The 27,555-nt window shown below is 41.3% G+C and overlaps 1 protein-coding gene across 5 annotated transcripts in view; it reads left to right on the forward strand.

Annotated features, from left to right (window-relative positions):
* The first annotated feature begins 206 nt into the window (after positions 1–206).
* Positions 207–27,555, forward strand: part of eml3 (EMAP like 3) — a 122,633-nt gene continuing 95,284 nt past the window's right edge. For 2 of the 5 annotated variants that reach the window (XM_030430683.1, XM_030430682.1), the window contains exons 1-2: positions 207–400; positions 582–761. In XM_030430683.1, coding sequence (XP_030286543.1) covers positions 737–761 — 25 coding nt within the window. In that variant the 5' untranslated portion in view covers positions 207–400; positions 582–736. The remainder of the gene's footprint in view (positions 401–581; positions 762–27,555) is intronic. The other 3 variants (XM_030430681.1, XM_030430687.1, XM_030430684.1) reach the window with 3 other exon arrangements.

Genomic DNA, 27,555 nt, shown 5'->3' on the forward strand with positions numbered 1-27,555 from the left:
AGCGCACTGGGATATTTTAAAATAAATGTATTCAAAGGAAAGTGTGAAGTGGAAGTTGAACATAAAATAATAATAATAATAAAAGATTTAACTTCAGAGGTCGTGTTTTGGAGTCGGCAATGATAACTAGGACCCGCGTGCACTACACATCTCCTGCCGCGTGCTGGCGACAGACCCTTCCGGACAGACAGTCCCCGCTTAAGTGCGTGACACTGAGGTGCAGCCTGCTACTGCCAGTGTGTAATTGCGTTACTCTGCTACACCTACATCTAGATCCGCAATACTGAGTCACAGTGACTGACGACAAGACCTGTTGAGGAGAGTTTCTAATGATGCAACTTTGATGAAACTTTTAACAATCAGAAAGCTTCTCTGCGTGGTCCCTTCCAAGCCTGTCAAGGTAGCCACAATGACGTGCAAGGCTTCCGGAGGACGCTTTCAATCTTTCACTTATCGATGCGTTTATTTTTTTAAATGTTGTTGTTTCGTTTAATGTCATCCCTGTAATTACCGTTTAATTTCCACGTGATCTTGGAATTAAATTGTATAACAAATAAAACCACAATGCGCTTTATTTACAGGAAAACTGTTCACGTTTCCGGTGTTGTTGTTGCTCACCCTGACCGTTTGACACCAGTCCCAGTGTGTAACTGCTGACACTCCTCTCAGCATGGAAAACACACCTCAACGCAGCATTTACCTCTAGAAAAACTCCACGCAACTTCAACTTCTCATTATGGATTCCTCTACAAACAGTTTAGGTGAGTAAGCAACGAGAACCGTCCTTTGTATTACTGTGCTATGATTTTTCTTCTTCTTTTTCACTAACACCACAAGCATTGTGGAAACTAGACCTTGTATTCGGATAAATGGCTTTCACGTCGTTGCGGAGGGAACACTTCTCCAAACTGCTTTAAAAAGTGTCAGTAATTGATGTTTTACTTTTAGGTTAGACACGCACACACCGGGAAGCGTGTTTTACAGCATTTTACCAAATTGTAAAATGCCTCGTTTCGTTCGGCGTCCATGTGATCATATCTGCACAGATTTATTGAAGTTTGGCGATTTGGCAGCGCTCGCTACAGCACACCTTGGTTTATTTAGATGGGAGAGGACAGCAGGACCAACAAAAACAGGCGGGATCATGTACATTTTGACATTTTAAGGAAGTTTTGGTGCGTGTGCTACACAGAATTAAATAATGTTTCTGGAACAACTTGCACGGTCTCACACGTTACGTGTTATGAATTAACTGTTAAACAACTTATTCTTTTTCAACCCAGAATGAGCCCCCCCCCCCCCCCCCTTTTTCTCGATGCAAGCTGACAGCAGTACTCTTGTAACTATGTAGGTGTGTACGACCTGCTGCAGATCCTGAAGTGTCGGTGAACAGCTGCTGCTCACATTTTGTGATGCTGGCTGGTTTCGGTTTTAGCTCGTGATGGGTTAATGTGAGCCTCACTACAGCTGTCTGTATTTTGGAACGCGGGGTCAAATCAGGTTTGAGGCGTGACAGTAGCTCTGTCCCGAGGTCCCCCATCCGCCTCTCGGTTGGGACTGATGTGAGCTGGCAGTCGAGTTTGTAAACTTTAGAAAACATTCAATTTTGTTAAAATGATCGGTTTTTAAATGGAGTGTTGCGTTACTAACGGTTGAGGTCCTGTCTGTATGTGTTCAGATCCCTCAGCACAGCCGTCAGGACATTAGGGAAACCTAGTTAAAAAACGGGTCCACAGAACGTTCTGCTCCATCTTTAAAGAGACTACTGTGTTTATGCACGAGCAGCCGATTGTATTTAATTGAAAAAAATAAATAAATTAGTGTACACAAGATTCTCCAAGTCAAGTTGACTTGTAGCAAGCAAGCAGCAGTCTTGAGTAATTCAAATGCTCTGCCGCCACACTGTAATTGTGTAACAGGAGCTGTAACACTGTGGCACAATGCTTCTTTTGTTGCACATCTGTAGGCCCCGTTGTCCCACCTTGTGTGCTGATGTTGTGTTTACTTGTCTTGTAAAATGGCGGGCGGCAAAGGCACTGGGGAACAGTAAATATCACTTAGGGATTCTCGCCAGAATCTGTGGGCAAGGCTTCTCAATGCTGAGTGTTAAACACAGTGTAGAGGCTGCCACTCTTCTCTTCACTCCTCAGCAAAGGCCTCTGTCTTTGATGCAAATTAACATGTGCTGATGCTTCATAATGAAGGTGATTTAATAACTGTGAAATGCTGATGTGGGTGTACTGAGGCCATGCAGCTGCCTTACACATCTGCTACTGTCTGTGTCTCACCGTCATGCACTGTATGATGGGTCAGGTTAGGTGATGTGAACTACTCTCAGTTGTGGTTATAACGCTCTGATAACAAGCAGGCTCAATCAATATCCAATATTTTGATCCACCTATATTGTCTAAGATGTATGAAATGGAAAAGTTTTTCTGCAGTTGTAGGAGCAAAAGGTCAAGCTTGTAAGACCCAATCTGTTGAATGTCAAGGCTTTAATAAACAAAATGATTTATATCAGACATGGTGATATGGCACATTTATAAAAAACAGATCTATGCAGCATCACAATATGATAAACAGTCACATGGTGAAATTTATGCAATGAATTGTGTTCCACTGTTATTACACTTTATGTGTTGTGTCAGACAAAACTTCTAAACCACAAAAGCACCACCACTAGTTTTAGCTGTAATGATAATTCACAACTCACATGTTTATGCGTTGAAAAGCTGATATCATCTTATACTCATATTATCTTTGTATACTGCTACTTCACTAGTTTTAGTGGATGCTCTAAATATACATTAGTCATTTAAATATTTCTATCATTATTGACAAGTTTTGGTGAGTGAAAAAATGTTGCATCATCATCTCCGCTGTCTGTGGTGGCCTGTAATGGACTTAAACATATGAAGTGCTGGAGGAGATTACAGGAGGCATGGAAGGCAAAGTTCATACAAATGAAAGGTGAGCTGGAACATGTGTAAAATCACAATGAGGAAACAAACTACACCTGTCAGCCATTGTGCATTTAAAGGGTATCTCCACCAATTTAACACATTAAAGTGTGTTAACAGGTTTTGAAGTTCTACTGCATATGTGAAAAGTATTTTGTGGCTCCAAAGAAAGCTGTTTATAACCTGATAAACTTCTTTCAGTGATTAAACTCTGGCAAAGTTGCATTGTGGGTAATGTAGGCACCACATATCATCCAGTGTCTAACATTACACTTCTGTAAAACTGTTGGACTCATTATGAAGGGTTCAAAATGAAATGATCTAAATGGATACAACAGAAGAGATATCACTTTTTTCTTCTTCTTCTTTTTCACATCTTACTGCCTACAGTACTCACAATGCAACTTAATCACTGAATGAATTCGATGGATGCAGTCTACATGCAACTTCCTCTGCAGCCTTGAAAATGCGTTATATTACTTTTTCACATATACTGTAGTACTCCCCAACACCTGTAAACACACTTTAATGTGTCAAATTGCTCGGGTTACCCTTTATAGGAGCACTCTGTAGCTTAGGTTAAGAAATGTTAGGGCTCGTCCACACGTACGAAAACAATCTTTTTTCCCCCCGTCTTCCTTGGCATCGTTTCAAGAATATTTGCGTCCATACGGTTCCACTGAAAATGGCCGAAAACGCTGTAGTTCATATTCCAGGCCTATAGGTGGCGCTTGAAATTCACCAAAAAAAGAAAAGAATAGACGGAGCATGCGCACAAAGCTTGCGCACTGTAAAGAGACAGTAGAAGGAGAAACCAAACACAACAAGAAGAAGACGAAAATGCCTAGTGCAAGGAAACCAGAATCGTTTGTGTGGACCGTTAATGAGGTCGAACTGCTGCTGCGACTCGCACTCAACCACAATGCGAGTAAGTTGCAAGAAACGCTCAATATCTTCTGTGGCACAAACAAAAGCATGTAGTCCACCATTATTGTTGTTGTTTTTGTTGTTATGAGACGTCGCAGGGGTTCAGAGGTCGGAGGCAAGAGGTCGAGGGGTGGGGTGTATCGTTTCGTAAGGATTTGCGGATTCGCTGTCCACACGAAAACGCAAGGGCAGCATTTTTGGATTTTATCCACCCTGAGACCCGGTTTCAAAAAACTGCATTTTCAGGTGCTGCGTTTACGTGCGGGCGATCGGCCAAAATGATGCAAAAAATATGCGTTTACACAAAAGAGCGTTTCCGTGTGGACGGGCTCTTAATGTGAAGAGAAAGATGTTCATTGGCTGATTTTTTTTTCTTCTGCCTAAACAAACTAAATAAACAAACTCACTTTGTTTTCATGACTGAATAAACAGAGTAAACACACTGACCTTAAAAGACAACAAAGTTTATACCGTTCTACTTTGTATCTGTCAGACCCTGCCACCTTTCAAGCTTCAAATAGTGTTCTGAGACCTTATTTTCCTCTAAGAACAGCTTATTTATTCACAATAAAATACAAGTTTCCGTGATTGTATCATGTGAATATTCGAGTTTGAATTTTGGATCCAAAACGTCATAGTTCCCCTTTAATGTATATCAATGTAAACTGTATTTGAAAGGTATTCTGCGGGTATAGCAACAAGAGTGGAAGAAACAGCACATCTGATTGCTCATGAGAGGTGTCAGCAGTGTCTGGCATTTACTGTGTTCAGTGTTTCTTTTCTCTTGCAGAAGTTAAAGTATGGACTGACATGTATTTGTTGTTGGATGCTTTCTTCAAGTGGTTGAGGGACACATGCTTTTGTTCTTCTGTACACTCATAAATAATTACCTGTAAAAGCAGAAGGCTAGACTGCATCACTTCCTGTGAGCCAGAGAGATTTTTCCTTGAAAAGAACTACATCTACCAGACACTGAAGCTAAAAACAGAAGGTTAGGCTGCATCACTTCCTGTGAGCCAGAGAGACTTTTCCTAGAAAAGAACTACATCTACCAGACACTGAAGCTGTGTCCTAGTTGTAAACTAATATGTGTACATATACTGAATGTGCTGTACTATTATTGTTTCTGGTTTGAGTGAGTAGCACTATTCACACTCATTTTAAATGGCAAAAAAGGTCTCTGAAAATGGCAGCATGCATACTAACCTTCTCTATAATCAATGTCTTAAAAACAAAAAATTTGTTGATTGATCCTTTTTTCACAGACTGCAAAGAAGAAATGGAGAAGCTGCTCATAGCTGAATCAAAACAGAGAAAATGACTGAATCTTAGCCAAACACTTTTTTGCTCTACTCCTCGCAAACAACATAACAGAAACAGTTAACCCGAGCAGTGTCCGAGTTCCATAAAACACTGTTGCATTATATTTGGTTTTATACTAAGATTTAATGATTCGATGTATTTGCCAAATGTCAGTCAGGCCAGTGAAACTTCACTGACATTAAGCAAAATGTTTTTTCTAAAAGATTTAACTCATTTTTGGTTTTGTTTAGTTCCTAATGTTTTTATGAATTTGAATTGTTTTGCATTGTTTTTTGTTTGTTTGTTTCATCAACATCTGCAGTTTTTCAGGAAGTTATGCAGCTGTGTGTAGCTTCTCTGTTTCCTCTTTGCATTGCATTATGTGACAACACTGTCCATCAACAGCACACTGAAAAAACAAGGGGAATTAGTATGCATGCAGATTTAAAAGTGTACTTCAAACCTAATTTCAGTGTATAGTAACTGAAATGACAGCCTGATTGCCAGAAAATTCACCTAAGCTGTTAACTTCACGTGTCAAATGTAATCACCTTGATGATGTTTACAACTAAAACTAAGAAAACCCAGAAATGCCCTTTCAATGTTGTTGTTTTTTTCATTGTAAATAATACATTTGGAACATAGTGCCAGTTGTGCGGAGATCAGCAGGAAGTTGCGTCGGCAGATGGCAGCTATTTCAGTGTTTTTCCCAGAATGTTGTAACACTGCCTCTGTTCAGAAGAGCAGACATGATGTTTTGCAAGAGTCTGGAGGTGCACAATCACTGTTCTGTCTCTTAAACTCTTTTGGTAACTGTGTCTGTAGATCTTAGTATCAAAAACTGATGAGTACAGAAAGCTGGCATTATGTTCTGGTCAGATTCATAATAATTCATAATTCATAATTTTTGTGTTTTTCTGTCATCTGACAAGTTTATAGAACCTAGTTTAAAGACAAAATGTGCCAGTCTCACTGAATGATTCAGACATTCTTTGACTTATTTTGTTGAATAAAAAGGGGGCTTTGTAGAATTACATGTTTGAACATGTTTGTAACCCTGGTATTGTGTACCCAGCCTTAGTCTCTTTGAATGAAGTTCCTTTTGAACTTCTCAGCTGCCACCAGACATATAAGTTGGGGCTTGGCAATAAATATTTAAATGGCAATATAGCCGAGGGCAATATTGTCATCACAGCAGCTGCAAAGTGTCGATAAAGATAAAATGTGTCACAAAATACCATTATCAATGAAGCTGTATGGTGCTACACAAGATTTATATTCTGAAGTCATAGGGGAACATGCTTGTTCCGTACCAACCCCAGCAAAAATCACATTGTCATCATTAAAGAAAATGAGCATTTACAGTAAAGGGGAATTCTGGTATTTTTAAACCTTGGCCCTATATTTACATGTTTTGATGTAAAAATGATTCATACCTACCAAAAGTTTTGCAGTCATTCCAGTAGAACTCCTCAGCTGGTGATTCTTTATGGGCAACTCTGACTGTGAAACCTATGTCCACTAAAAGGGTTTGCTTTCATCTGACAGGCTTTGGTTGTTATTGTAAGTATCTGACCCCATTACAGAAATGATTCCAACCGAGACACCTTTTTGTTAAATAATAAGATCCTTTTTGAAACCAGTAACACAAGTCTAATTAAAGAAGAAATCTCACTCCCAAATCTTGCTAAGTGAATTGTTAATGTTGTTGCCTCATCTCGATTGTCAAAGTCAGATAAATATTCTGCCCTGACTTTGGAAAGAAGTTCTTGCTGGCAGTTCCTCTTGACTCCCAGCTCCTCTCTCCCATTCATACTTCCACTGTTGTCTTCTTGCAACCGTCTCACCTCTTGCGACACTTCTTCTTACACGAGTGACTTCTTTCACACTGCCGTTTGCATGCGGGGATCCTGCGCCAATTCTCCGCACCCTCCTCTGTGTGAAAGTTTCAGATGCGGAGAAGGGGGGAAATTTGGCTCCGGCGCTGATCCGCCTCTGGAGGTAGTATCAGGGCCCCATTATTGGTGAGCCGTCCCAGTGTGAACGGATAATCCGGAGGCGCGGAGCGGGGGCGTGTCTATGGAGCCAGAACGGTGACTTTAAAATTTGGCATCCAAAAAAAAAATTGGCATTGAAAACAAAACCAGTACTGAAAAAAGAAACATTGTCATTGTAACACTTGTATTAAAAACAGTTGTATTGGCATTGAACAAGTATTGGCACTGAAAAAAGAAAGTAATTCAAATAATTCAAATCCGAAAATCTTATCATTTTATTTCATTGGGATTTTTTTGTATTTTTCAATGACAGTCTTCAGATTTTTTCTTCATGTCACTTTCTGTTGCTGGACGGCCCAGCCATAATACACCATTTAGGGCCCGTGTGCTGGCCGTCTCTGGGCAACACCTTCCCGCAGGCTGCTGCCATTACCTTCTCAAATGATATGCAAACCACGCTCTACTTGCCCCTCCCCTCAGGCCCCTCCCTGTCGACGCCAAGACAGTGACAGAAAGTTGAAACTGAAAATCAGTGACACTGAAAAAAAACTGACATTGTAAAAAAAATCTGTCACTGAAAAAAAAGTGACATGAAGAAAAAATCTGAAGATTGTCATTGAAAAATACAAAAAAATCCCAGTAAAATAAAATGATAAGATTTTCAGATTTGAATTATTTGAATTACTTTCTTTTTTCAGTGCCAATACTTGTTTCAATGCCAATACAACTGTTTTCAATACAAATGTTTCAATGACAAAGTTTCTTTTTTCAGTACTGGTTTTGTTTTCAATGCCAATTTTTTTTTTGGATGCCAAATTTTAAAGTCACCGTTCTGGCTCCATACGTGTCGGTCTGACAGTCTGATAACTTCACAGGTCCTTCACTCGACTAAATACAGAGAAATGTCCCACAAAGCAACGTTACAGGACCGAACAAAAGTAACGTTGTAGCTGTCTTTGGCAACTTATATGAGGAAAACAAATACCACAGCTGTACATGGAGCAGCGTCTGTCCTCCTGTATGTCCTACTGACTCTTACTCACATTTCTGCTCAAAAACAGCGTCTGTCACCGGCAAAATACTTTAACTCACCGAGTGTTTGTGACGAAAATAAATCACCGCGATGGTCAGCTCTCCGGACCGAGACTTCAGGGAACTATCCCCCAGAAAAGAGCCTCTGTCCCCGCGAGTGACAGAGTCAGACAGCTACCTGTTTACTGATGGTGATTATGTATAATTATGTAATTTTGCGCGAAAAACTTAACTCTGTCACTCCAGGATGTTTGGTGGGTCGGGATCTCAATCACTACACATTATAACAGCATCCATACGATTATAAACTGTCCGCGGGTTTAGATAGACAAGGGGAACACCTGGGGAAACACCAACGTCATAAACATGACGTGTACCGTCACGCCTCTTTAGGAGCCGCAGCGCCGGCTTTCTGTGTGAATTACACACGTGAAGGCGGAGATGCTTCGCTCTGTGTGAATCACCGTCGGCGGAGAATTGCCGAACCACCGCTCCGGAGATAATGCGGAGAAGCTGTTTAAAAACGGCTAGTGTGAGAGGCTAGTATTTAGCAAAAAAGTCTCGCTCTGTAGGGATGGTTTCTGTAACGTTGTCAGACACTTGGAATTACAACCTCAGCCTGTCACTGGCATAAACAAACATTTTTAGTGGATGTGACATTGAAGGTCATAGTTGCCCCAAAGGATTAAGCTGCAATGCTGCGTCTGCCAGCTAAGGAGAACTACTGGACCCATCCAAAAACTTAAGGCGTAGTATTAAGTATGAATCATTTACACACCAAAACATGTAAATATAGGGCCAAAGTTACCCAAATACCAGAATTCCTCTTTAAACCTTGACTTTGCAATTGCAATCAATCAAAAATAATCATAATGTAATATATCATGAATTTTGTTCAGCTCTGATATAAATCAGAAAAAAAATAAAAACAACTGATTGCGGCCTATAAATGGTTAAATCTTGCTGTTAAAAAGTCAGTGTCTATAAACCTCATCACTCAGTGAGATCATCGTGCTGCAGAGATTTATTTTCCCATCAGCAGTCAACAGACGAGCTTGCTGATTTGTTATCTGTGTGCAGAACAAGCTTGGTCTTGCATAATGTTTGTGTCTGCTTCAGCCAGATATGACAGTCAAATCTGCGACAGTATGTTGACCTGCAGCCAGCACTATAAGCATAGCATATTGCACCATCTCCTATGGCTTTTTGACAGTTTTTTATAGAGTCTTTTATCCTCTAAGACAGTTGTGCATTTAGCAGGCATACCACTTAGTCTGACTTTGAATCTCTGTACTGAATAATCTATATAAAGTTAGACTGTCACTGGTGATGAAAAGTTGATGAAAAGGTTTAGTGTAGCTAAAAGGAGAATCAATTGTTGGGCCTCTACGTAGAGCAGGAATCAAAATCTTTGACTTACTGGAAGTGTCTCCATCGACCATGGCTGGATCATCCGGATTGGAGGTCTGCAAAATATTTTTGTTGTACCCTGCACCTTCTACGCAATTTCATTTCTTTGAATTTAACTTTATTAGGAAGATACTAGGGCTGCAACTAATAATTATTTTCATTATTTGAATTTGAAGATTACTGTCACGATTTATCGATTAATCTTAAAATGTCCAAAAATTTGAAAAATACTCATGTCAAAAGAAAAAAGCAACAAAACATCACGCGTCAGTGAGAACCACACAACGTCTTTGTGACATTTTTGGTTGAAAAAATAACTATGCAAATAGGCAATTATCAAAACAGTTGGCAATTAATGTTCTTTCAGTTAATCGACTAATCACTGTAGCTCTAGAAGTTTAGTGTGTAAACTAGATTTTGACACAGGGCTGATGGGAAGCAGCAACATCTGTCAACCGGGAGCCAGACTTCAGATGTGTGAGAGCTAGAAATAACAAAAATTTGAAATGATGCAAACTGTTAGAGAGGAGATGGTACAGTGTTGTAAGAGTGGACCATCTTCACTCACAAACTAACTTTGACACAGAACACTTTAACTAACAGCCAGGTTTAATTTTAGCCTGTCATCAAGTTACTCACAGAATTAACTTTAATTAGTGACAGCTGATATGAGCCACTGCAGATGATGTTATTTGATGTCATTTTAACCGGTGAAAGTTACAGTCAGCAACAGCTAAAAATTAGAAGCTGCTAGCTGAATGTTTGCTGATGATTAATGGTGGTGGATCTTGGATTTTATTGCCCACTCTGGAGGCAGCTCACCAACCTGTAACATTGACATATCACCTCATAAAGTCGTTAACAAACATTTGTCCATTTACAGATCCAGGAAATTACACATCAACATTAATATTTGGATTTGTGTTTGTATCCACCTGGTCAATCTAAATCCAATATCCATTAGGGTTAATTCTGTTTTGGTCTCTACCAACTCCTGAAAAAAACCTGTCCATTTAGCTACTTAATGCTACACTGTTTTCATACACTAGTCTCTGTCTGCCGGATGATGCTGATCAGGTAGAACAGTGGGTTTGTCAGAGCTGCTACTACTGAAACGATGCTGTTGACAGCTGGCTGTGGGCTGGAGAACTTAAACTATAATCTTTGAGATAATGAATGGCTCTGTAGCACTACAGAGTTGTTGATAATTTAGGTTTGTCTTTACATTACACCAAGCCATTTGATCCATCATCGATGGAATAGTTCACACAAATGTTGAAAATCAGTCATTATCTCCTACCCCCATGCTGATGGACAGTCAGGGTAGTCAGGTTTCACAGTCCACAAAAATTGTGGAGCTTCGCAGCAAAACAGCATTACAGAATTGTCCTAAACAACTGTAGTGTAAAAAAAAAGGGGGGCGGGGGGGATAACATTTAAGATCAATTTGGGATCTTGGGGCTTCTGGAGACTTGTATGGACTCATTTTATGTTCTTTCCCCCCCCCCCCCCCCCCCCCCCCCCCCAAGTCTCCAGCTACTTAAGTTGTTTAGGAGAATGTTGCAATGCTGTTTTGCTGTGAAGCTCCAGAAATGTTTCGTGGGCTATGAAACTTCACCTGACTTTCCATCCACATGGGGGGGAGAAGGCATGACTGCATCTTAAAATTAAGGACTTGCAGTGGATGCCTCTGTTGCTGTGTACTTCATTTGCTGTTTACTGATGCTTTACACAATGAATCATAGCTACGCTGTTGCACAACTCAGCCATGCAAGTGGTGCAGTTTGACTCTCGTGCAGCGGGGGAAGAGAAAGTATTTCTCAGAGATGATCTTGATTTCTGTTTCAGTTCTCAGATAGTACCTCAGACACTAGTGCAGGGGTGTACAGGATGTTGAGCGGTGGCGAAGCATGAAAATCAACGAAGAGAACAAACGGTGTCTGTGGGTGGTTGAGGTCATTATGCAGCACCCTTGGGTGAGAGGTAGAGAGAACGAGTGGGTGGACACAGTGAAAATATGTTACATGTGACTGTCAACCAAGTGCTGCAGGAGATACATTTACCTTTTTGAATTTGCATATTTCAGCACACATTACATAGAAAGAAAGTATCTTTCATGTTTATGAAAATAAAGTGATATTTGGAGAAGGGGCAGTACCCTGGATTACAAACAGATTAACTGGAGATGAAAAGAAAAGCTGGAACATACAATACTATGCTAATTATATCTGCTGCTTCTACTTTACTTCTGGCTTTAATCAAGCTGGATGAAAGGGAAGTTTTTGTAAACTCATAAATCAACCAGTTGGACAAGAAAGACTGTGTAGCTGTGCACAGAGACTCAACAAAAGACTCTGATCAGTCCCAGAGTTTGTGGTTGTGAAGCTGTCAGGCAGCCAACCTCCCACAAGACCTGGAATGACCCAGCCTTTCAGAAAAGTGAAAATCAAACAGAGGATTTGTATTCCCAGCTTTGGAATCAAATTCCCCTGCTTTCTTTTTTGAGGATCTTATGATATTTGTGCCTTTTAGTCGGAATTCCATCAAACTCTCTGAGGCCTTGCACTCACTTGTTGGAAGTGTGATTCACCAGCAAAATATTTTTTCTGGTGAATTGATCTGATTCATTTTCCTTCATAACCTTAACCATGAATTAAGATTTTTTCACAAGGTGATTGGAATTCAAAAGTCCAATTAAACCTGCAACCTAACCCCTTTAAGTTCATTACTGCCAGAACTAGACTAAAATTGTCATTTACTTCAAATGAATATTGGTTTCAGATGGCAATCTATGGCTCAAGCTACTACTGAGCTAGTCGCAAAAGAACGGCAGAGAAAGTGCAGCCAAACGTTCCCATTATGAACATACTAGCTTGACAGCAGTGACTGCTGTCAATAGCCATGTTGGTTCCATTTATTATAATAATGTTAAGTGTTGTCTTACAGGTGAGTGAGACATGAGGTAGTTGGGTATGTTAGCGATGACAAGGATGTGCTGTGCTCACAGTTAACAGCCCCTGAGTATGTTGTTTAGCAGCTAAACCAGTAGCTCAAAGCACACAGCCTCGAGCCAGAGAACAAGTGGTCTGCAGCAGCAGCAAGTCTCATTCAGCTGCTAACATTAGCACAAAGCACACACCTTCAGCAAAGCCCAGTTACTAGCCGTTTTTAGACAGAGCACCAAGCCGCCAATTTGCCAGTCCTTTTGGCGGCTCTGTCCGCGGTTTTAGACAGAGGGCGGCAATTTGGGGGTCTGTTTTGGTCCGCCGATTATCCGCCTCGGAGGGTACACTTATTTCCGCTTCGCCTGCTATCTAAAAACGAGGCGGCAATGTGCCGGCCTCTGCGTGAGGTGGGCAGAGGTGTTGATGACCTGCACTTAAAACCAAGAAACAGCTGATCACAGCAGTCAGTCCATCATTTCATCCGCGGACATTAAGATGAGCAACTGGACAGCCGCTGAGATCCAGGAGATGCTAGCATCGCCTCGGTTTCTGTAGCTGTTTGGTTGTGTTTAGGGGTGGGCGGATCGATCCAAATATCGATAGTATCGATACAAAGGTGAGTATTGGTATCGGATCGATACTAGCGCGATGAGATCGATACTTTTGTTGTAGTTTCTCTACTATAAGTTCAACAAATCACTTGTATTTATTCACAGAGTTTGTGTGAGAGCAGCGTCTCTCTCAGTCCTTATGCACAGTGCTCCTCTCCACCTCTCTCACTCTGCTCACTCAGGTTCACTCTGTATGTATGTATGTATGTATGTATGTATGTATGTAAGTATGAATATGGCAGAATATAATAAACCTCTTGTGTATCTGTTGAAGGAACATTAGTATTCCTATTTAGGCTACATGCAGATAGGTTATAGATTTAATTATGTTAAATATTATTTTCTTATTTGGCTAAAATCTTTATCCTGTGCTTTATTATTATCATCATTATCATGATCAGCTAATTTAAGGCAAAAGTACAAAATCATATGGTCAGGAATTTTCAAGTTAAAAGTATCGGTATCGGTATCGGCAATACTGGCCCTGTAATTACTTGGTATTGGATCGATACCAAAATTTGCAGTATCGCCCACCCCTAGTTGTGTTAGCTTGTTGTTGTGTCAGCAAGCGAAGGACGGTCGCTACTTTCAAATTAAAAGCCCTCTGCTAGGAACCAAGTTCTAAACTCCAATGGGGTGAAATGTAAAGCTCTTATTTTGAAGACAAATGTGTTGTCACTGTTCACAGCCCAACTTCGAGCTTCAGTTTACGTCACATGTCTACGCCTACCTTAGAGGCGGCTTTTGGAAAAGGAGGAATATTAAGGGGCGTTCAGACCGAACGCGATAGACACGAATGGAGCGGCAACTCTACATTGAAAATCAATGTAAATGGCGCGATGACACGCGATTCAGGCGGCGGTGGCGCGAATGGAGTGTCTGGCGCGGCGCGAATGAAGCGCCTGGAGCGTCTGGAGCGGCGCATCTGAAGCGACGCGAATAAAGTTGAAAATATCCAACTTTTCAGGCGGCATCGCGCCGCGACATCCAATCAGCGACGAGTTCAAGCCGACGACGTCACTTCCCTCACGTACGGTTGTTTACGGTTGCTCAGAGCAACGATGGAGGAAAAGCTTATTGTAGCTGTGTGTGGGCACCCGGTGCTGTACAACACACCACTGCGGTGTTCTACCGGGACAAATTTAAAAAAGAGGAGGCGTTCAGACCACTCTCTTTCCACGTCGATCATGGCTGATGTCACCAACGTTGCTGCCCTGTACCGCCCCGACCCGAACAGGGCTCCGGTCAGCCTGAGGTAACGCTGGAACCTGTCGTCATCCAGACGGAGCTCCTAGGGGAGACAGTGAAATTCCCCCAGCTCCGTGCGTCTCCGGAGGACTTCATGAGCCCAGACACGATGGCGGGTGGTTTTCCGGCGTTTCTGGGACTTGTACAGCAGGTACAGTGCAGCAACGGTGGTGATATCAGCCATGATCGACGTGGAAAGAGAGCGGGTTGAGAAAGACCGGTTCAAAAATGAGCGGGCAAGCGCGTCGTCTTTTTTTCTCAAGCACGAATGACGCGAATGACGCGAATAGTCCAAAAATGACCAAGCGGCGCGAATGAAGCGTCTGAAGCGATTGTATTCGCGTCTGTCGCGTTCAGTCTGACCGCCCCATTACGCCTCGGTTTTAGAAAGACAGGCCGGCACATTGCCGTCCTTACCTTGGAGCAAATGTGCCGCCTTTTCTATCTAGAAAAGGCTACTGTCTGAACAGGAAGCCTTTTCACACCAAGGCATTGTTGTTAGAGATGATCCAATAATAGCATGGTTTCCTTCCTGATACTGATTCTCTTACATGGACATTGGATATTGGCCGATACGCAATACCGATCCAATACCAGTGCTTTTTTTTTTTTTTTTTTAAAAAGAAGATTTTCTGTAAATACTACTGACCCTGTATGAATGTAATATGATTGCTGTTATTGTTGTTTGGTCTGACTCAGGTAAAACCTTGCACAGAATGATTGCCATACAACACTTTTATTATCGATTTTGACTGTCAGTCATAACCCTTTGATCGGCTTTATTGATAGAACAGCTGAAGAGAGAGAGAGGAGAGGGGAGTGACACCTGGCAAAGGGCCCCAGGCCGGGAGTTGAATCTGGGGCGGCCGCAGTGAGGACAAAGCCTCTGCACATGGGACGCCCGCTATACTGATGGAGCTACACGGCACCTAAAAAAAATAAATAAATCTAGGAATAAATAATTAAAAGATGTCAGTAGTAAAGCTTACAGTTTTAGTTTGGGGAAAGCAGTTTTGTTGTTCTTTCGCGTGATGTGTCAAATTCTTTATTATGTTGCTGGTGTTGAAAATCGAAAATTAAAGCCTTGCATACTGAACATGTCGCCTGTTTACTGGTGGGGTTATCCAGAGTCAAATATTGCCAAATAGCTGACATGTTGTTTGACTTGCGTGAAATCAACTTCGGCTCTAAAAACAGTAGTTGCCTGGGCCAACACAGCACAAATTCCCATGCTTGCTTTTAGCGCAGCAAAAAAGAATTGATTTCCAGTGTGAAACATTAAACAAAGCTAACAGAGCTAACTGGGAGGTATCAGGGTCCTGTTTCTAAATTTTGTGGTATCGGATCGGTGCATAGACTCACTACCTCGCCGATACCGAGACCTGCATTTTTATGTTGGAGGCATTTCTAATACTGGTATTGGAGTCGGAACAAGTCTAATGTTTGTGACAGCTATATTGCCCTTGAGCCAGAGAACAGAGCCGCTGTTGCAATAACAGACTTCTTGAGCAGCTAACCCAGTTTACCCAGCACACACCTACAGCAGTAAGTCTAGCCTTTTCAGACTGAAGTCAATCATGTCGCTGTTTTGCATGTGTTTGTATGATGGTGGCAATAAAAAAGGGGTCTCTTTTTTTCCCAGGAAATATCTTTATTGTCAAGTTCTTATGTCATATTCCCCTCTCTTTTTTGGGATTTGATATCTCTGACATAATTGGTCAAGAGAAAGCAGAACTATATCTACATAGTGTTCCATAATTTTATTCCATGACCTGAATCCTCCACCCGTTTTTCCAGATGCAAACTGTTCATTGACCTAAATGGGCGTAAATTGAGACAGTACAGGCATATCACCTATATGTTTGTGTCCAGCATGTCAAACTGAGATTGTATTTTAAGAAAGGGATTTTTGTTATGTCTTTTCTTTGCCCTGATGAAGAGTATAAATACAAATGTAGTGGTAGATTTGGGGTGGACTCTTGTTTGAATTGTTAATTTTATGTCTTAGAAACTCCAGAACATTTGATTAATCTCATCAAATTTGGAATGGAAAAATGATATCCTCTGCAAATAGGGAAATGTGATCATCCTTCCCCCAAATTTTGATCGCTGATGCTCCTGTACGTGCTCTTAAGGCCATGGCTAGAGATTCAATTGCTATTGTGAATAACAGAAGGGGCTGAGGGCAATCCTGTTGAGCGGATCTCTGTAGGCTAAAGGGTCTTGAGATGGTACGGGGTTGTTTCTTTATGTGTTTATTAGACTAAAAAAAGCTAAGACAGCTTAGTGAACATAGTGGAAAGCTGTGAACACACATCTCCCAAATGGCCAGTGAGAGCTACAGGGCAGTTGCTGCTAGTGTGGTCAGGCAAATGTGTTTCAAGGTGTGGCTCTGGAGGAAGGATGGGATTTTTTCGGTTAGACACTTTAAAAGTTTAGCTTCCTCTTCCTGGCTTCTCAAATCTCATCAAAATTTGGTGCTAAGATTTAAAAAATGTAAACTTTGGGACAAAAGTGGCAGTATTTGCAGCTTAATATTTGACCATTTTTGGTCAATTGCCAAACAATTACAAACATCAAGTATTGAAGACCAAAGAAGACCAAATAAGAGCTGTCTACTATGTTAAATCTGCCTACATGCATAATTCCTGTCAGTTTTTCTGCATGTTTGTACTTTTTGGGCAGGAATGTTGGGCTCCACTGCCTCCAGTGGAAAGTAGCACATAGAGAAGCATTTAGAGGACTTGAAAGCATTCAATTACCAATCAAAAATGCCCAAAGGATGACATAATGAGCATTTTCATATTTTCCCCATGTTAACACAGTAGTTGTATGATCTGATGAAGTCTTAATATTAACCAGTATTCAAGTGCAGTTGCTATGAATTTAATGTGGATCAAATTCCTTTTTCCCCTGAGCTGTTGCCAGACAGCGATGAGTCACCCGTACTCTGGCTTGTAACTGAAAAAAATGAATGCATAGAGTAGAGTGGGAAAGCTATCATGCATGCAGATGTGTGTGTGTGTGTGTGTGTGTGTGTGTGTGTGTGTGTGTGTGTGTGTGTGTGTGTGTGTGTGTGTGTGTGTGTGTGTGTGTGTGTGTGTGTGTGTTTGGGTAGATGCTGGTATGCTGCACCAAATGAAATGGCTATGTTGTCGGTAAATTGTGTGTTTGTCTTGCAGTTTGACCTGCACAGCAGTTTGCAAACTGTATAAAACTTGTATTGTCATTGATAAATGAAAAGTGACTGTTGACAGGAAGACCTTTATCTTTTCGTGCATTTAAATGATTGTTTTAGAGCTGCCACAAGCATGTGTTTGTGAATGCATTTGACAATTTTCATTTCAAATGGTTTAATTGTCAGACTGTTTTTTTTGTTTGGTGTAAGAAACTGGACTCAGCGATTAATGTTATTAGGCTTGGTGTGGACTGGTGCATTGCTATACACTTCAGTCAGCGTGATAAGGAATTTATCATTTTAAATATTTACACTCCATATGAATGTCAACATAATGAAGAAGACTATGTAAATAAGCTTGCTTTTATTAGTTCCTATTTACAAAATGAGTGTTTCACAAATATTTTTATTGTTGGGGATATGAATGCAGATATTTCAGACAATAGGTCAATTTTTGCTAACCACCTAAATCATCTCTGTGCAGATAATAACTTGATACTGTCTAGCAGAGAGCTTTTTGCCAGCCGAAAGCTACACACATATAAGTGAGGCCTAGCACACCACGTCCTGGTTAGACCATTGTCTCTCTACAGCTGATGCTCACGCTTCTTTGGCACACATGGAAATCTTATACAATGTATCCACCTCTGATCACATTCCTGTAAAGATGGTCATCAGATCTGAGTACATACCTGCGACTGTAAAATGTGCAAATAATTCTAATCTTGGTAAATTGGACTGGTCCTCTCTTTCATGTGAAGACATTGCTTCCTACTGTAAATATACTGATCAGTTATTGAGCAATATATGTCTCTCTAGAGAGGCACTCATATGTAAAAACAGTAATTGTACAAACACCAAACATAAGACAGATATTTCTGCAATGTATACTGATATTGTCTCAGCTTTACTTGAAGCTAGTAAGCCTCACCTTAAGCGCATAAAGAGAGGAAAAGTTCGGCCTTGTTGGAATACTTATGTGGCTGAATTCTATGCTGAGGCTCGTGAAGCTACTTAATCCTGGGCAATGGCTGGTAAACCAAGACAGGGGCCCATTTTTGAATATAAAAAGAGTACAAACACAAAATATAAATATGCAATACGTTTCATTAGTAAAAATGAGCAATCTTTGAGGGCTGACTCTATGGCCAAGATACTTTTAAATAATACTAATAAAGATTTCTGGAAAGAGGTGAAACGCATTAATAACTGCAAACCCTCCCTACCATATACAGTAGATGGAGTCTCTGGTGCTAGTGCTATTGCTGAGCTCTGGCGAAGGCATTATAGTAAATTGTTTAACTGTGTTCAGACTAATGGCTATCAAGTAGCAAATGTTGAAAATATAGATATGATCACAACTCATGAGGTTTCTCAAGCGATTAAAAACTTATCAGTTAACAAAACGACAGGTATGGATTATATCTCCGCTAAACATCTTAAATTTGCTAGCTCAAGGTTATGTACACTTCTTGCCTTATGCTTCAATGCCCTCATAGTCCATGGCTTTCTTCCAGACTCTATGATGACAGTGCAGCTGGTTCCTTTGGTTAAGGATAAAGCAGGAAAAGTGGGTTCCTCAGAAAACTATAGGCCCATCGCTCTAGCTAATATATTGTCCAAAGTTGTTGAACAAATTCTCCTGGAGAGGATTAATGAACTAATTATCTCTACAGATAATCAATTTGGGTTTAAACCGAGACACGGTACAGATATGTGTGTATATGTGCTAAAGGAACTGCTGAGCAACTATAAGAGAAAAAACTCATCTGTTTTTATTTGTGTCTTAGACGCCTCCAAGGCATTTGATAGGGTGAATCACGAGAAATTATTAAAAAAATTGGGTGCAGCAGGTGTCCCCAAGTATATAGTCAGAATCCTGTCCTATTGGTATGCCCAACAGACCTACAAGTTAAATGGGACAACTGCTTGTCTGCTCGCTTTCATATCAGTAACGGAGTAAGACAAGGGAGCATCTTATCTCCTATTTTATTTAATTTCTACATGAATGATTTATCAAATAATCTAAGCTCATGTAAAACAGGCTGTATGGTCGGCAGTACAGTGATGAACCATCTTATGTATGCTGATGATTGTGTAATCTTTAGTCCGAGCTCAGCTGGTATACAGCAGCTCCTTAATATGTGTTCTGTGTATGGGGAACAACATGATATAAAGTACAACGAGTCAAAAAGTGTGATAATGATTTGCAGAACCGTGGAAGATAGACATATGACTTTTCCAGACTTTAAACTCTCAGGTAAGGTTCTAAATATCTGCAGTGAAGTGAAATATCTTGGTCATGTGATCACAGACCAACTGACAGATGATGAGGACATTTTTCGTCAGTGTCGTATGTTGTATGTGCGAGCAAATGTATTGGCACGTAAATTCGGTTGGTGCACTGTTGGTGTGAAGCTGACTCTGTTCAAAGCGTACTGTTCACCTATGTACACTGCACATCTGTGGTTGAATTATAAAAAAGCCAGCCTCCAGAGACTGCAAGTGGCATACAATGACGCTCTGAGGATACTTTTAAAAAGGCCCAGATGGACCAGTGCTAGTGAGCTGTTTGTGAGCGCTGGAGTGAACACACTGCAAGCAGTTCTGAGAAATGTAATGCACAGGTTCATCTGCCGGTTAAATGATTCTGAGAATCAAAATGTTGTTGCAATGGTGAACATTATGTATAGTGACACGCGCTGCACGTCTCAGTTTTGGGGGCACTGGTATAAGTGTCTTTTAAAAATGAGTCATTAGATTATTATGTTTTTATTTTATTGTGTGTTTCTTAATCCTTTTGTACTGTGTGTCTTGCTTTTATTTTTTGTATGGACCTTGAGTCTGAAAATAAAGCTTATCTATCTATCTATCTATCTATCTATCTATCTATCTATCCTCTAGTTTTGTTTTATCAAGGGAACAACATCAATCAATCAATCAAATTTTATTTGTATAGCCCTTTACAATAGCCAGACGGTACCCAAAGTGCTTTACATCAAAGCAATAAAATAATACATAAAAACAATACATAAAAACACAAGAAAGTGCTACAGTGCTGCAAGAAAACACAAGAAAGTGCTACTAGTGCTGCAGGGTGGCCCTCTAAAGTGCATACAATTAAAAAAACAGGCAAAATAAGTGCACCTAAGAGCAGGACTATCCTAGTCAGAGTTAAAAGCCAATCTAAAAAAGTGTGTCTTCAGCTTCGATTTAAAAAGGCTGAGGTCAGTAGTAGAGATGCATCGATCAGGATTTTTGGGGCCGATCACCGAAAGCAGTATCTGCCGATCCCGATATTGCCGATCACCGATCACAGCGTCAAATCCATAAATTCTTCTATATTGTTGTCTTGTGTAACTTTCATATATTTAATTAATGATTCTTCTTACACAACATTGACGTTGTATTATTAAGTATAAAAATTAGGAGATGAGAAAGTATCATGAATTGACCACCGTTTTATTGCAGGCTGAGGCAATGTGCAATATTTCACACTCTAGAGACTCTCTTAGAGACAACTTGGACTCAGCTTACATAGAGTAACTGTAGCTTACTAGTGGGAATGCATGCAGTCAGGGTGGGAATTTTGTCATTTTAGGGGCAAGTCCATTTGGCCTTCAGTTTTTTTTTCAGGGGCACCAAGGCCACATGACAGGGCACAAAGGCCACTGGGTAAAATGTGTTGATTTACCTTTCAGACTGATACCATAACATCCTAATTTATAATAAGACATGGATTGTGTATTAAAACATTTTTTTATACCAAAATCAAGTTAGTTACATTAGAAAGTAGTTTTTGTTAAGTAGGGTTAGGGTGAGGTGGGTTTTGTGACACCACACTGAATATTAGTGTTATTGAATATTTCTCCCAATAGAAATTCCCCAAAATTATGGCAAAGCACATTTTTTCCAAACAAAAAATTGTAGAATAACCAGCAGGAGACCACTGATGTGTGGAGTGATTTTGGTGACACTACACTCTGAATAATAGTGAAGTTATTGAATTTTTTGTAGTTTCTCTTTTCGGTGTTGCACTTTGTAGACGGTCCCTGCGCCCTCGTCTCACAGCCGGCTGACCATACAGACCAGAGTTAACGTCCAGCCGCTCGTTTTGATTAACATACGGTTGTAGCTCGTTGTCTACCTTACTACGGTAGAAAAGAGCCGTCGTTTGTGTTTTAACAAGGTTTCACTTATGAGTTATTGATCCGGGAAGTTCGAATCTGTGAATATATTTCCAACTTTACCGGACTAAATCCTACCACATAAGTCAGTTACGTATCATGTCAAAACCGGCTGCGCTCACTCGCTGTGCTGTAAGTTTCGTACTTCTGTTTTGAGACGCTGCTGCTGTTTGAGAGGCTTTCACGTGAGATCATCGTGATGATGAGACTCCACCTGCGCGAACCGCGGACTCACTGAAATTACTGTGAGTGACTACTGTGCACTCAGGTGGCTGTACTTCAAGGCAAGCTCGCTACGCTGACCAGGCCAGGGACACAGAGGCCACTGTGGCCATATGATGAGTTTTTTTTTCACGGGGCATCAAGGCCAAAGTGCGGGGCAATGGCGGCCATGAAATTCCCTCCCTGCATGCAGTTAATGCACTGTCTTTATACTTCAACGTCATCTGATCGGCCTGATGTGATCTATTTTGAGAACTCCGATCAAAATCGATAGGGGCATTATCGGCCGATTGCGATCGGTTGCCGATCGATCGGTGCATCTCTAGTCAGTAGTGGTGCGGATGTCAGGGGGCAGTCTGTTCCACAGCCTGGGAGCTGTGACAGCAAAAGAACGATCGCCCCACTGTTTAAATTTTGACCTTGGGACCTCTAACAGGAGCTGGCCGGAAGAACGGAGGGCCCTGCCATGATCACGGACAGTTAAAATCTCTGACAGCTAGGAGGGAGCCAGGCCATTAATAGCGTAAAAAGCAAACAATAAAAGTTTAAAATCAATTCTAAAACGAACTGGAAGCCAGTGGAGTGACGACAGCACAGGGGTAATGTGTTCACGCCTGGACGTGCCTGTTAAAAATTGGGCAGCAGCGTTCTGGACAAGTTGGAGACGCGAGATTAAAGACTGGCTGAGGCCGACATAAAGTGCATTACAATAGTCCAGTCTTGAACTGATGAAAGCATGGATCGCCTTCTCGAGGTCCTGCCGACTTAAAAAAGGCTTCACTTTGGCCAGGAGACGCAGCTGAAAAAAACTTGTGCTGACAACAGACCTTGTCAATCTTATCCCGTGTCAGTGTATAGGTCACTATATTTCTAACCTTTTAGGAGCTATACATTGCTGTCAGACAGTCCTTTCCATTGGCACTACATTCCCTCCTGTACACTGTATAACTACACAATTGCGCTATGGCATTGAAGAGAGACCACATGGGTACTGAAAGAACTGTGATTTGATTCTTGTGTTTTCCCCTCTATGTTTTCTGAGTGCATTCATTCTCCCAAGGGGCTGAACCCTTTTGATATTATTGACCCCATAGCTGGGAGAAAACATACACCTATTCTAGTGAGGTAGTGACTCTCATGCAAAATGAAAAAATCTGAACACTTACTTGCTGGTATTAAATAAAGGTTAAACGTTTACGTAACAGTTATTTTACAATGCCAAAGTTGTAGGATGAAATTTGAGTTAAAATCACTTTGTGCTTCGTTAGAAACAAAGGAACTATTTTACATAGTGGAGTGTTCAGTATGAGTTGAGGAGTGTCACAGTCTGAGGAATGAAGCTGCTCTGTAGTCTGGTTGTACAGCAGCAGACACTTGTGTAGCTGTTGTCAGATGGCAGCAGGGTGAACAGACTGTGGCTGGGTGGGTGTTGTCTTTTAGTATCTTTGGGCTCTGTGCAGACATCTCACTTCACTGATGTAACTGATGGTCTTTAGATGGTGCCAGTGATGTTCTGGGTATAGCTAAGCCTCTGAATATAGCCACATCGTCAGGATGTTTTTTTTGTCTCCATGCCACTTAGCTGTGGTTATATATATATATATGCAACCTGCAAATAATTTGATGAAACATGGACAATTTTTATAATCGTTACTACCATATGAGCATATGGTAGTAACGATTATAAAAATTGTCCATGTTTCACCAAATTATTTTAAACATTTAGGTCAAGGTGTCACAAGACATATGCAACAGCACACAACACAGTCTGAAAGTCAATTTGAAGGAGTATACTGTAGTAGGCAGAAAGAGTCATATTTATAGTCTACTGACTATTAAAAGAACTGTCACTCACTGAATGTCCTAACATGCACTTTGACAGAAAGAGCACAGACTATGAAAAGATTAGACATTTGAGATAGGAAAGAGACCCTTAAATATTCTACTTCAATTTAGACATTGAAGTGTTGGCCATTTAAAGATCCTTATTTATCTACACATTACCACTTCTACTACCAGTAAAACCACATAATAAAACACTCTTTTCATCTAGTCCATGTATAAAACCAGCCTACTAAGTACAGGATCCCAGTGCCAAAAACAGATCCTCTTTTACAGCAGGAGTGGGTGTGGTGCCACCAGACTGCCAGTCATGGCCTCAGCAGAAATACCAAACTGACTCTTTTAAAAAGAAACTTTTTCCCAAGATAGACTGCACAGAAACAGATCTCAAAAGCATGTCAATCTGCTGCTGTATGTGTCGACTAAAATATCAAAGTGCGCGTAGTGCGCACTTTTATTGTTGAAGGCTCACACTAATTGGCAGTTTGGTATTCATGTGTATGAGTGTGAGTTGCAAATGGACAGAGTCTTGTTGGGGACAGTTAATAGGTTTTTACCCTCAGGGTAAATTCCCCAATAAACAGTGCCTTTGGAGGACAACACAAACTTCCTGTTTGGTGTACATTCCTGTGAGAATTAACTAGATGTAGACGCTGTGATGTCGTGTCCGGATATTTCCAGCTGCCATGACTAAGCATGATGGCAAAAATGTTCCAGTTAGGTTACATGTCAACAGTGAATCTCAGTCAGGTTTTCTCCCTGAAAAATGGTTCGGCCCCATCCACCACTTTATGTGATCACTTACACAACTGGTAAAATTTAACCAAGGTACATGTTGCTCCAATGAGGAGGCTGGCTACATGGAGCACTTACTGGAACAATGGCACTGGCATCCTGGCTACAGCTAAATCTACAGCTGTCCACTGCAGATGGTCCATCCATAACCTGGATGAGTAACTAGTATAAATTAGTTAAATATTACCATTTAATGCCAGTACATACATTATAATTTCATTTACTGGTGTACTTAAAACCTATAGTAGTAGTACAATATCAATTCAAAGCCAAAATCCCATCATGTTTTAAAACTGCCACCATTATCCCAGTGCCAAAGAAACCTCAAATTACATCACTCAATGACTAACTGCCCATCGCACTCACTCCTATTATGATGAAGCACTTTGAAAGGCTGGTAAAGGAGCACATCACCTCCAGACTCTCTGCCACATTTGACCCCTTCCAGTTTGCCTACTGGCCAAATCGCTCCACTGAGGATGTCATCTCCACCGCTCCTTACTTGAGCCTTGCACACCTGGAGGAGAACACCACCCATGTTCGGATGCTGTTCCTGGAATTCAGTTCAGCGTTTAATACCATCATTCCACAGCATCTGGTAGACAAACTGGGACCCCTGGGCATCAGCACCCCCCTGTGCCATTGGCTGCTAGACTTCCTCACTGAAAGACCACAGTCAGTGCAGGTAGGTCAGAATACCTCCAGTGTCATCAACCTCAGCACAGGCCCTTAGGGCTGTGTCCGGAGCCCCCTGCTGTTCACTCTGATGACTCACAACTGCATCCCAAGGGCTACCACCAACCACATTGTGAAGGTTGCTGACAACACAACAGTGATGGGCCTCATCAGGGATGACCACGACCTGGCTTATAGGGAGGAGGTGGAGCAGCTGGTGGGCTGGTGTAGCAAAAACAACTTCGTCCTAAAAAAACAAAGAGATCATTGTCGAGTTCAGGAAGAAGCAGCCCAGCCACGCTCCACTTATCATCAACAACACGGCGATGGAGGTGGTCAGCAGCACCAAGTTCCTGGGGGTGCACATAACAGACAACCTCACCTGGTCTGTGAACACCAGAAGGCACTGGTCAAGAAGGCACAGCAACGTCTGCACTTTCTGCAAAGGATGGGGAGAACCCTCCTGCCCCCACCCATCCTCACTACATTCTACAGGAGCACCATAGAGAACATCCTATCCATGTGGTGTGGAAGCTGCAAAGCCTCTGGCTGGAGAAATGTGAGGAGAGTGGTGAGGACAGCGGAGAAAATCATTGGGACTTCTGTCCCCTCCATTCAGGACATTGCTCCCAATTGCTGCATGTCCTGAGCTGGGAACATTATCAGAGACTCCCCTCACCCTCACCATGGACTGTTTTCCGTGCTGGGCTCTGGAAAGAGGTTCTGCAGCATTCGGTGCAAGACCACAAGGCTCTGTAACAGCTTTTTTCTGCATGTCATCAGACTGCTGAACTCTAAGACCTTGTCCACACGTACGAAAACGTTTCCTCCCTCTTCCTCTGCCTCGTTTCAAGAATATTTGCGTCCACACGGATCCACTGAAAATGACTGAAAACGACTGTAAACGCTGTAGTTCATATTCCAGGCCTATAGGTGGCGCTTGAAATTCACCAAAAACGGATAAGAAGAGACGGAGCATGCGCATGAAGCTTGCACGTTGTAAACAAACAGACAGTAGACGGAGAAACCGAACACAACAAGAAGAAGAAGAAAATGGCTAATGCAAGGAAACCAGAATCGTTTGTGTGGACCGATAATGAGGTCGAACTGCTGCTGTGACTCGCACTCGACTACAAGGCAAGTCAGTTGCAAGAAAAGCTCCATATCTTCTGCAGCACGAACACAAGCATGTAGTCCGCCATTGTTGTTGTTGTTGTTATGAGATGTCGCGGGGTTCAGAGGTCAGAGGTCAGATGCTAGAGGTCGAGGGGGAAAGTATGCAGATTCGCGGTCCACACGAAAACGGGAGGGCTGCGTTTTCGGATTTTTCCACCCTGAGATCCGTTTTCAAAAAAGTCAGTTTTCAGGCATTGCGTTTTCAGGATCCGTGTGCCTCAAAATATTTGCATTACCTAACTCAACAATGTCACTTTCACTAATTTGCACTTTCAATACATCTGTTTTTGATATTTATTATTCTTATTGTGGTATTTTTTTTTAAATATAATTTCATATTTTAATCCTATGCTGAGCCACTGCAACTAAATTTTGTTCAGTGTTCACTTGTTGCACACTGAATGACAATAAAGTCTGTCTAAAGTCTAAAGTCTAATTCTAGTTGGACAATTCAGCAGTTAAATACACAACTTGCAAGTGGCCCTAACAACTCTGTAAGGACATTCCCACACAAAGTTTAAAAGCCTGCATCTCCCCTTCAGTTAGTTAGTTGCCTACAAGACAGCACTTAGATTTACCATGACCTGGATGACTGAGAGCCTTCACCAACATACACAACTTGCAGTTTCGACTTTTTAGTTTTTGTTCGTTGTTAGATTTAACTGCAAGAGAAATGGTATCCAATGGTCGATCTCGAATTTGTGTACTATCAGCTATAATTGTTTGTAAAGCTGGACATGTTCCAATCAAAGGTACTCGATATAGCTAAAACATGGGCCAGCCAAACCCCAACTTTGCTTGTCTTATCCTTATTAATGGGGATACATGGTGTGTATATATAAGGCTGATCATATCGACTACTAATCCTTGACCATCATAAGATTTTGATTCAAAAGGCTCCCCACCATAAAGCACAATTAAGTTGCATGGCATGTGGGAGACTCCAAGGTCAACCCAGAAGAAGGTTCTTTGGTCTGAGGAGACAAAAATTGAGCTTTTTAACCATCAGACTAGACACTATGCAGTGTTTTCCCTATATGCACCTAGC

Source organism: Sparus aurata, chromosome 10 (assembly GCF_900880675.1).
Source record: "Sparus aurata chromosome 10, fSpaAur1.1, whole genome shotgun sequence".
NCBI lineage: Eukaryota > Metazoa > Chordata > Actinopteri > Spariformes > Sparidae > Sparus > Sparus aurata.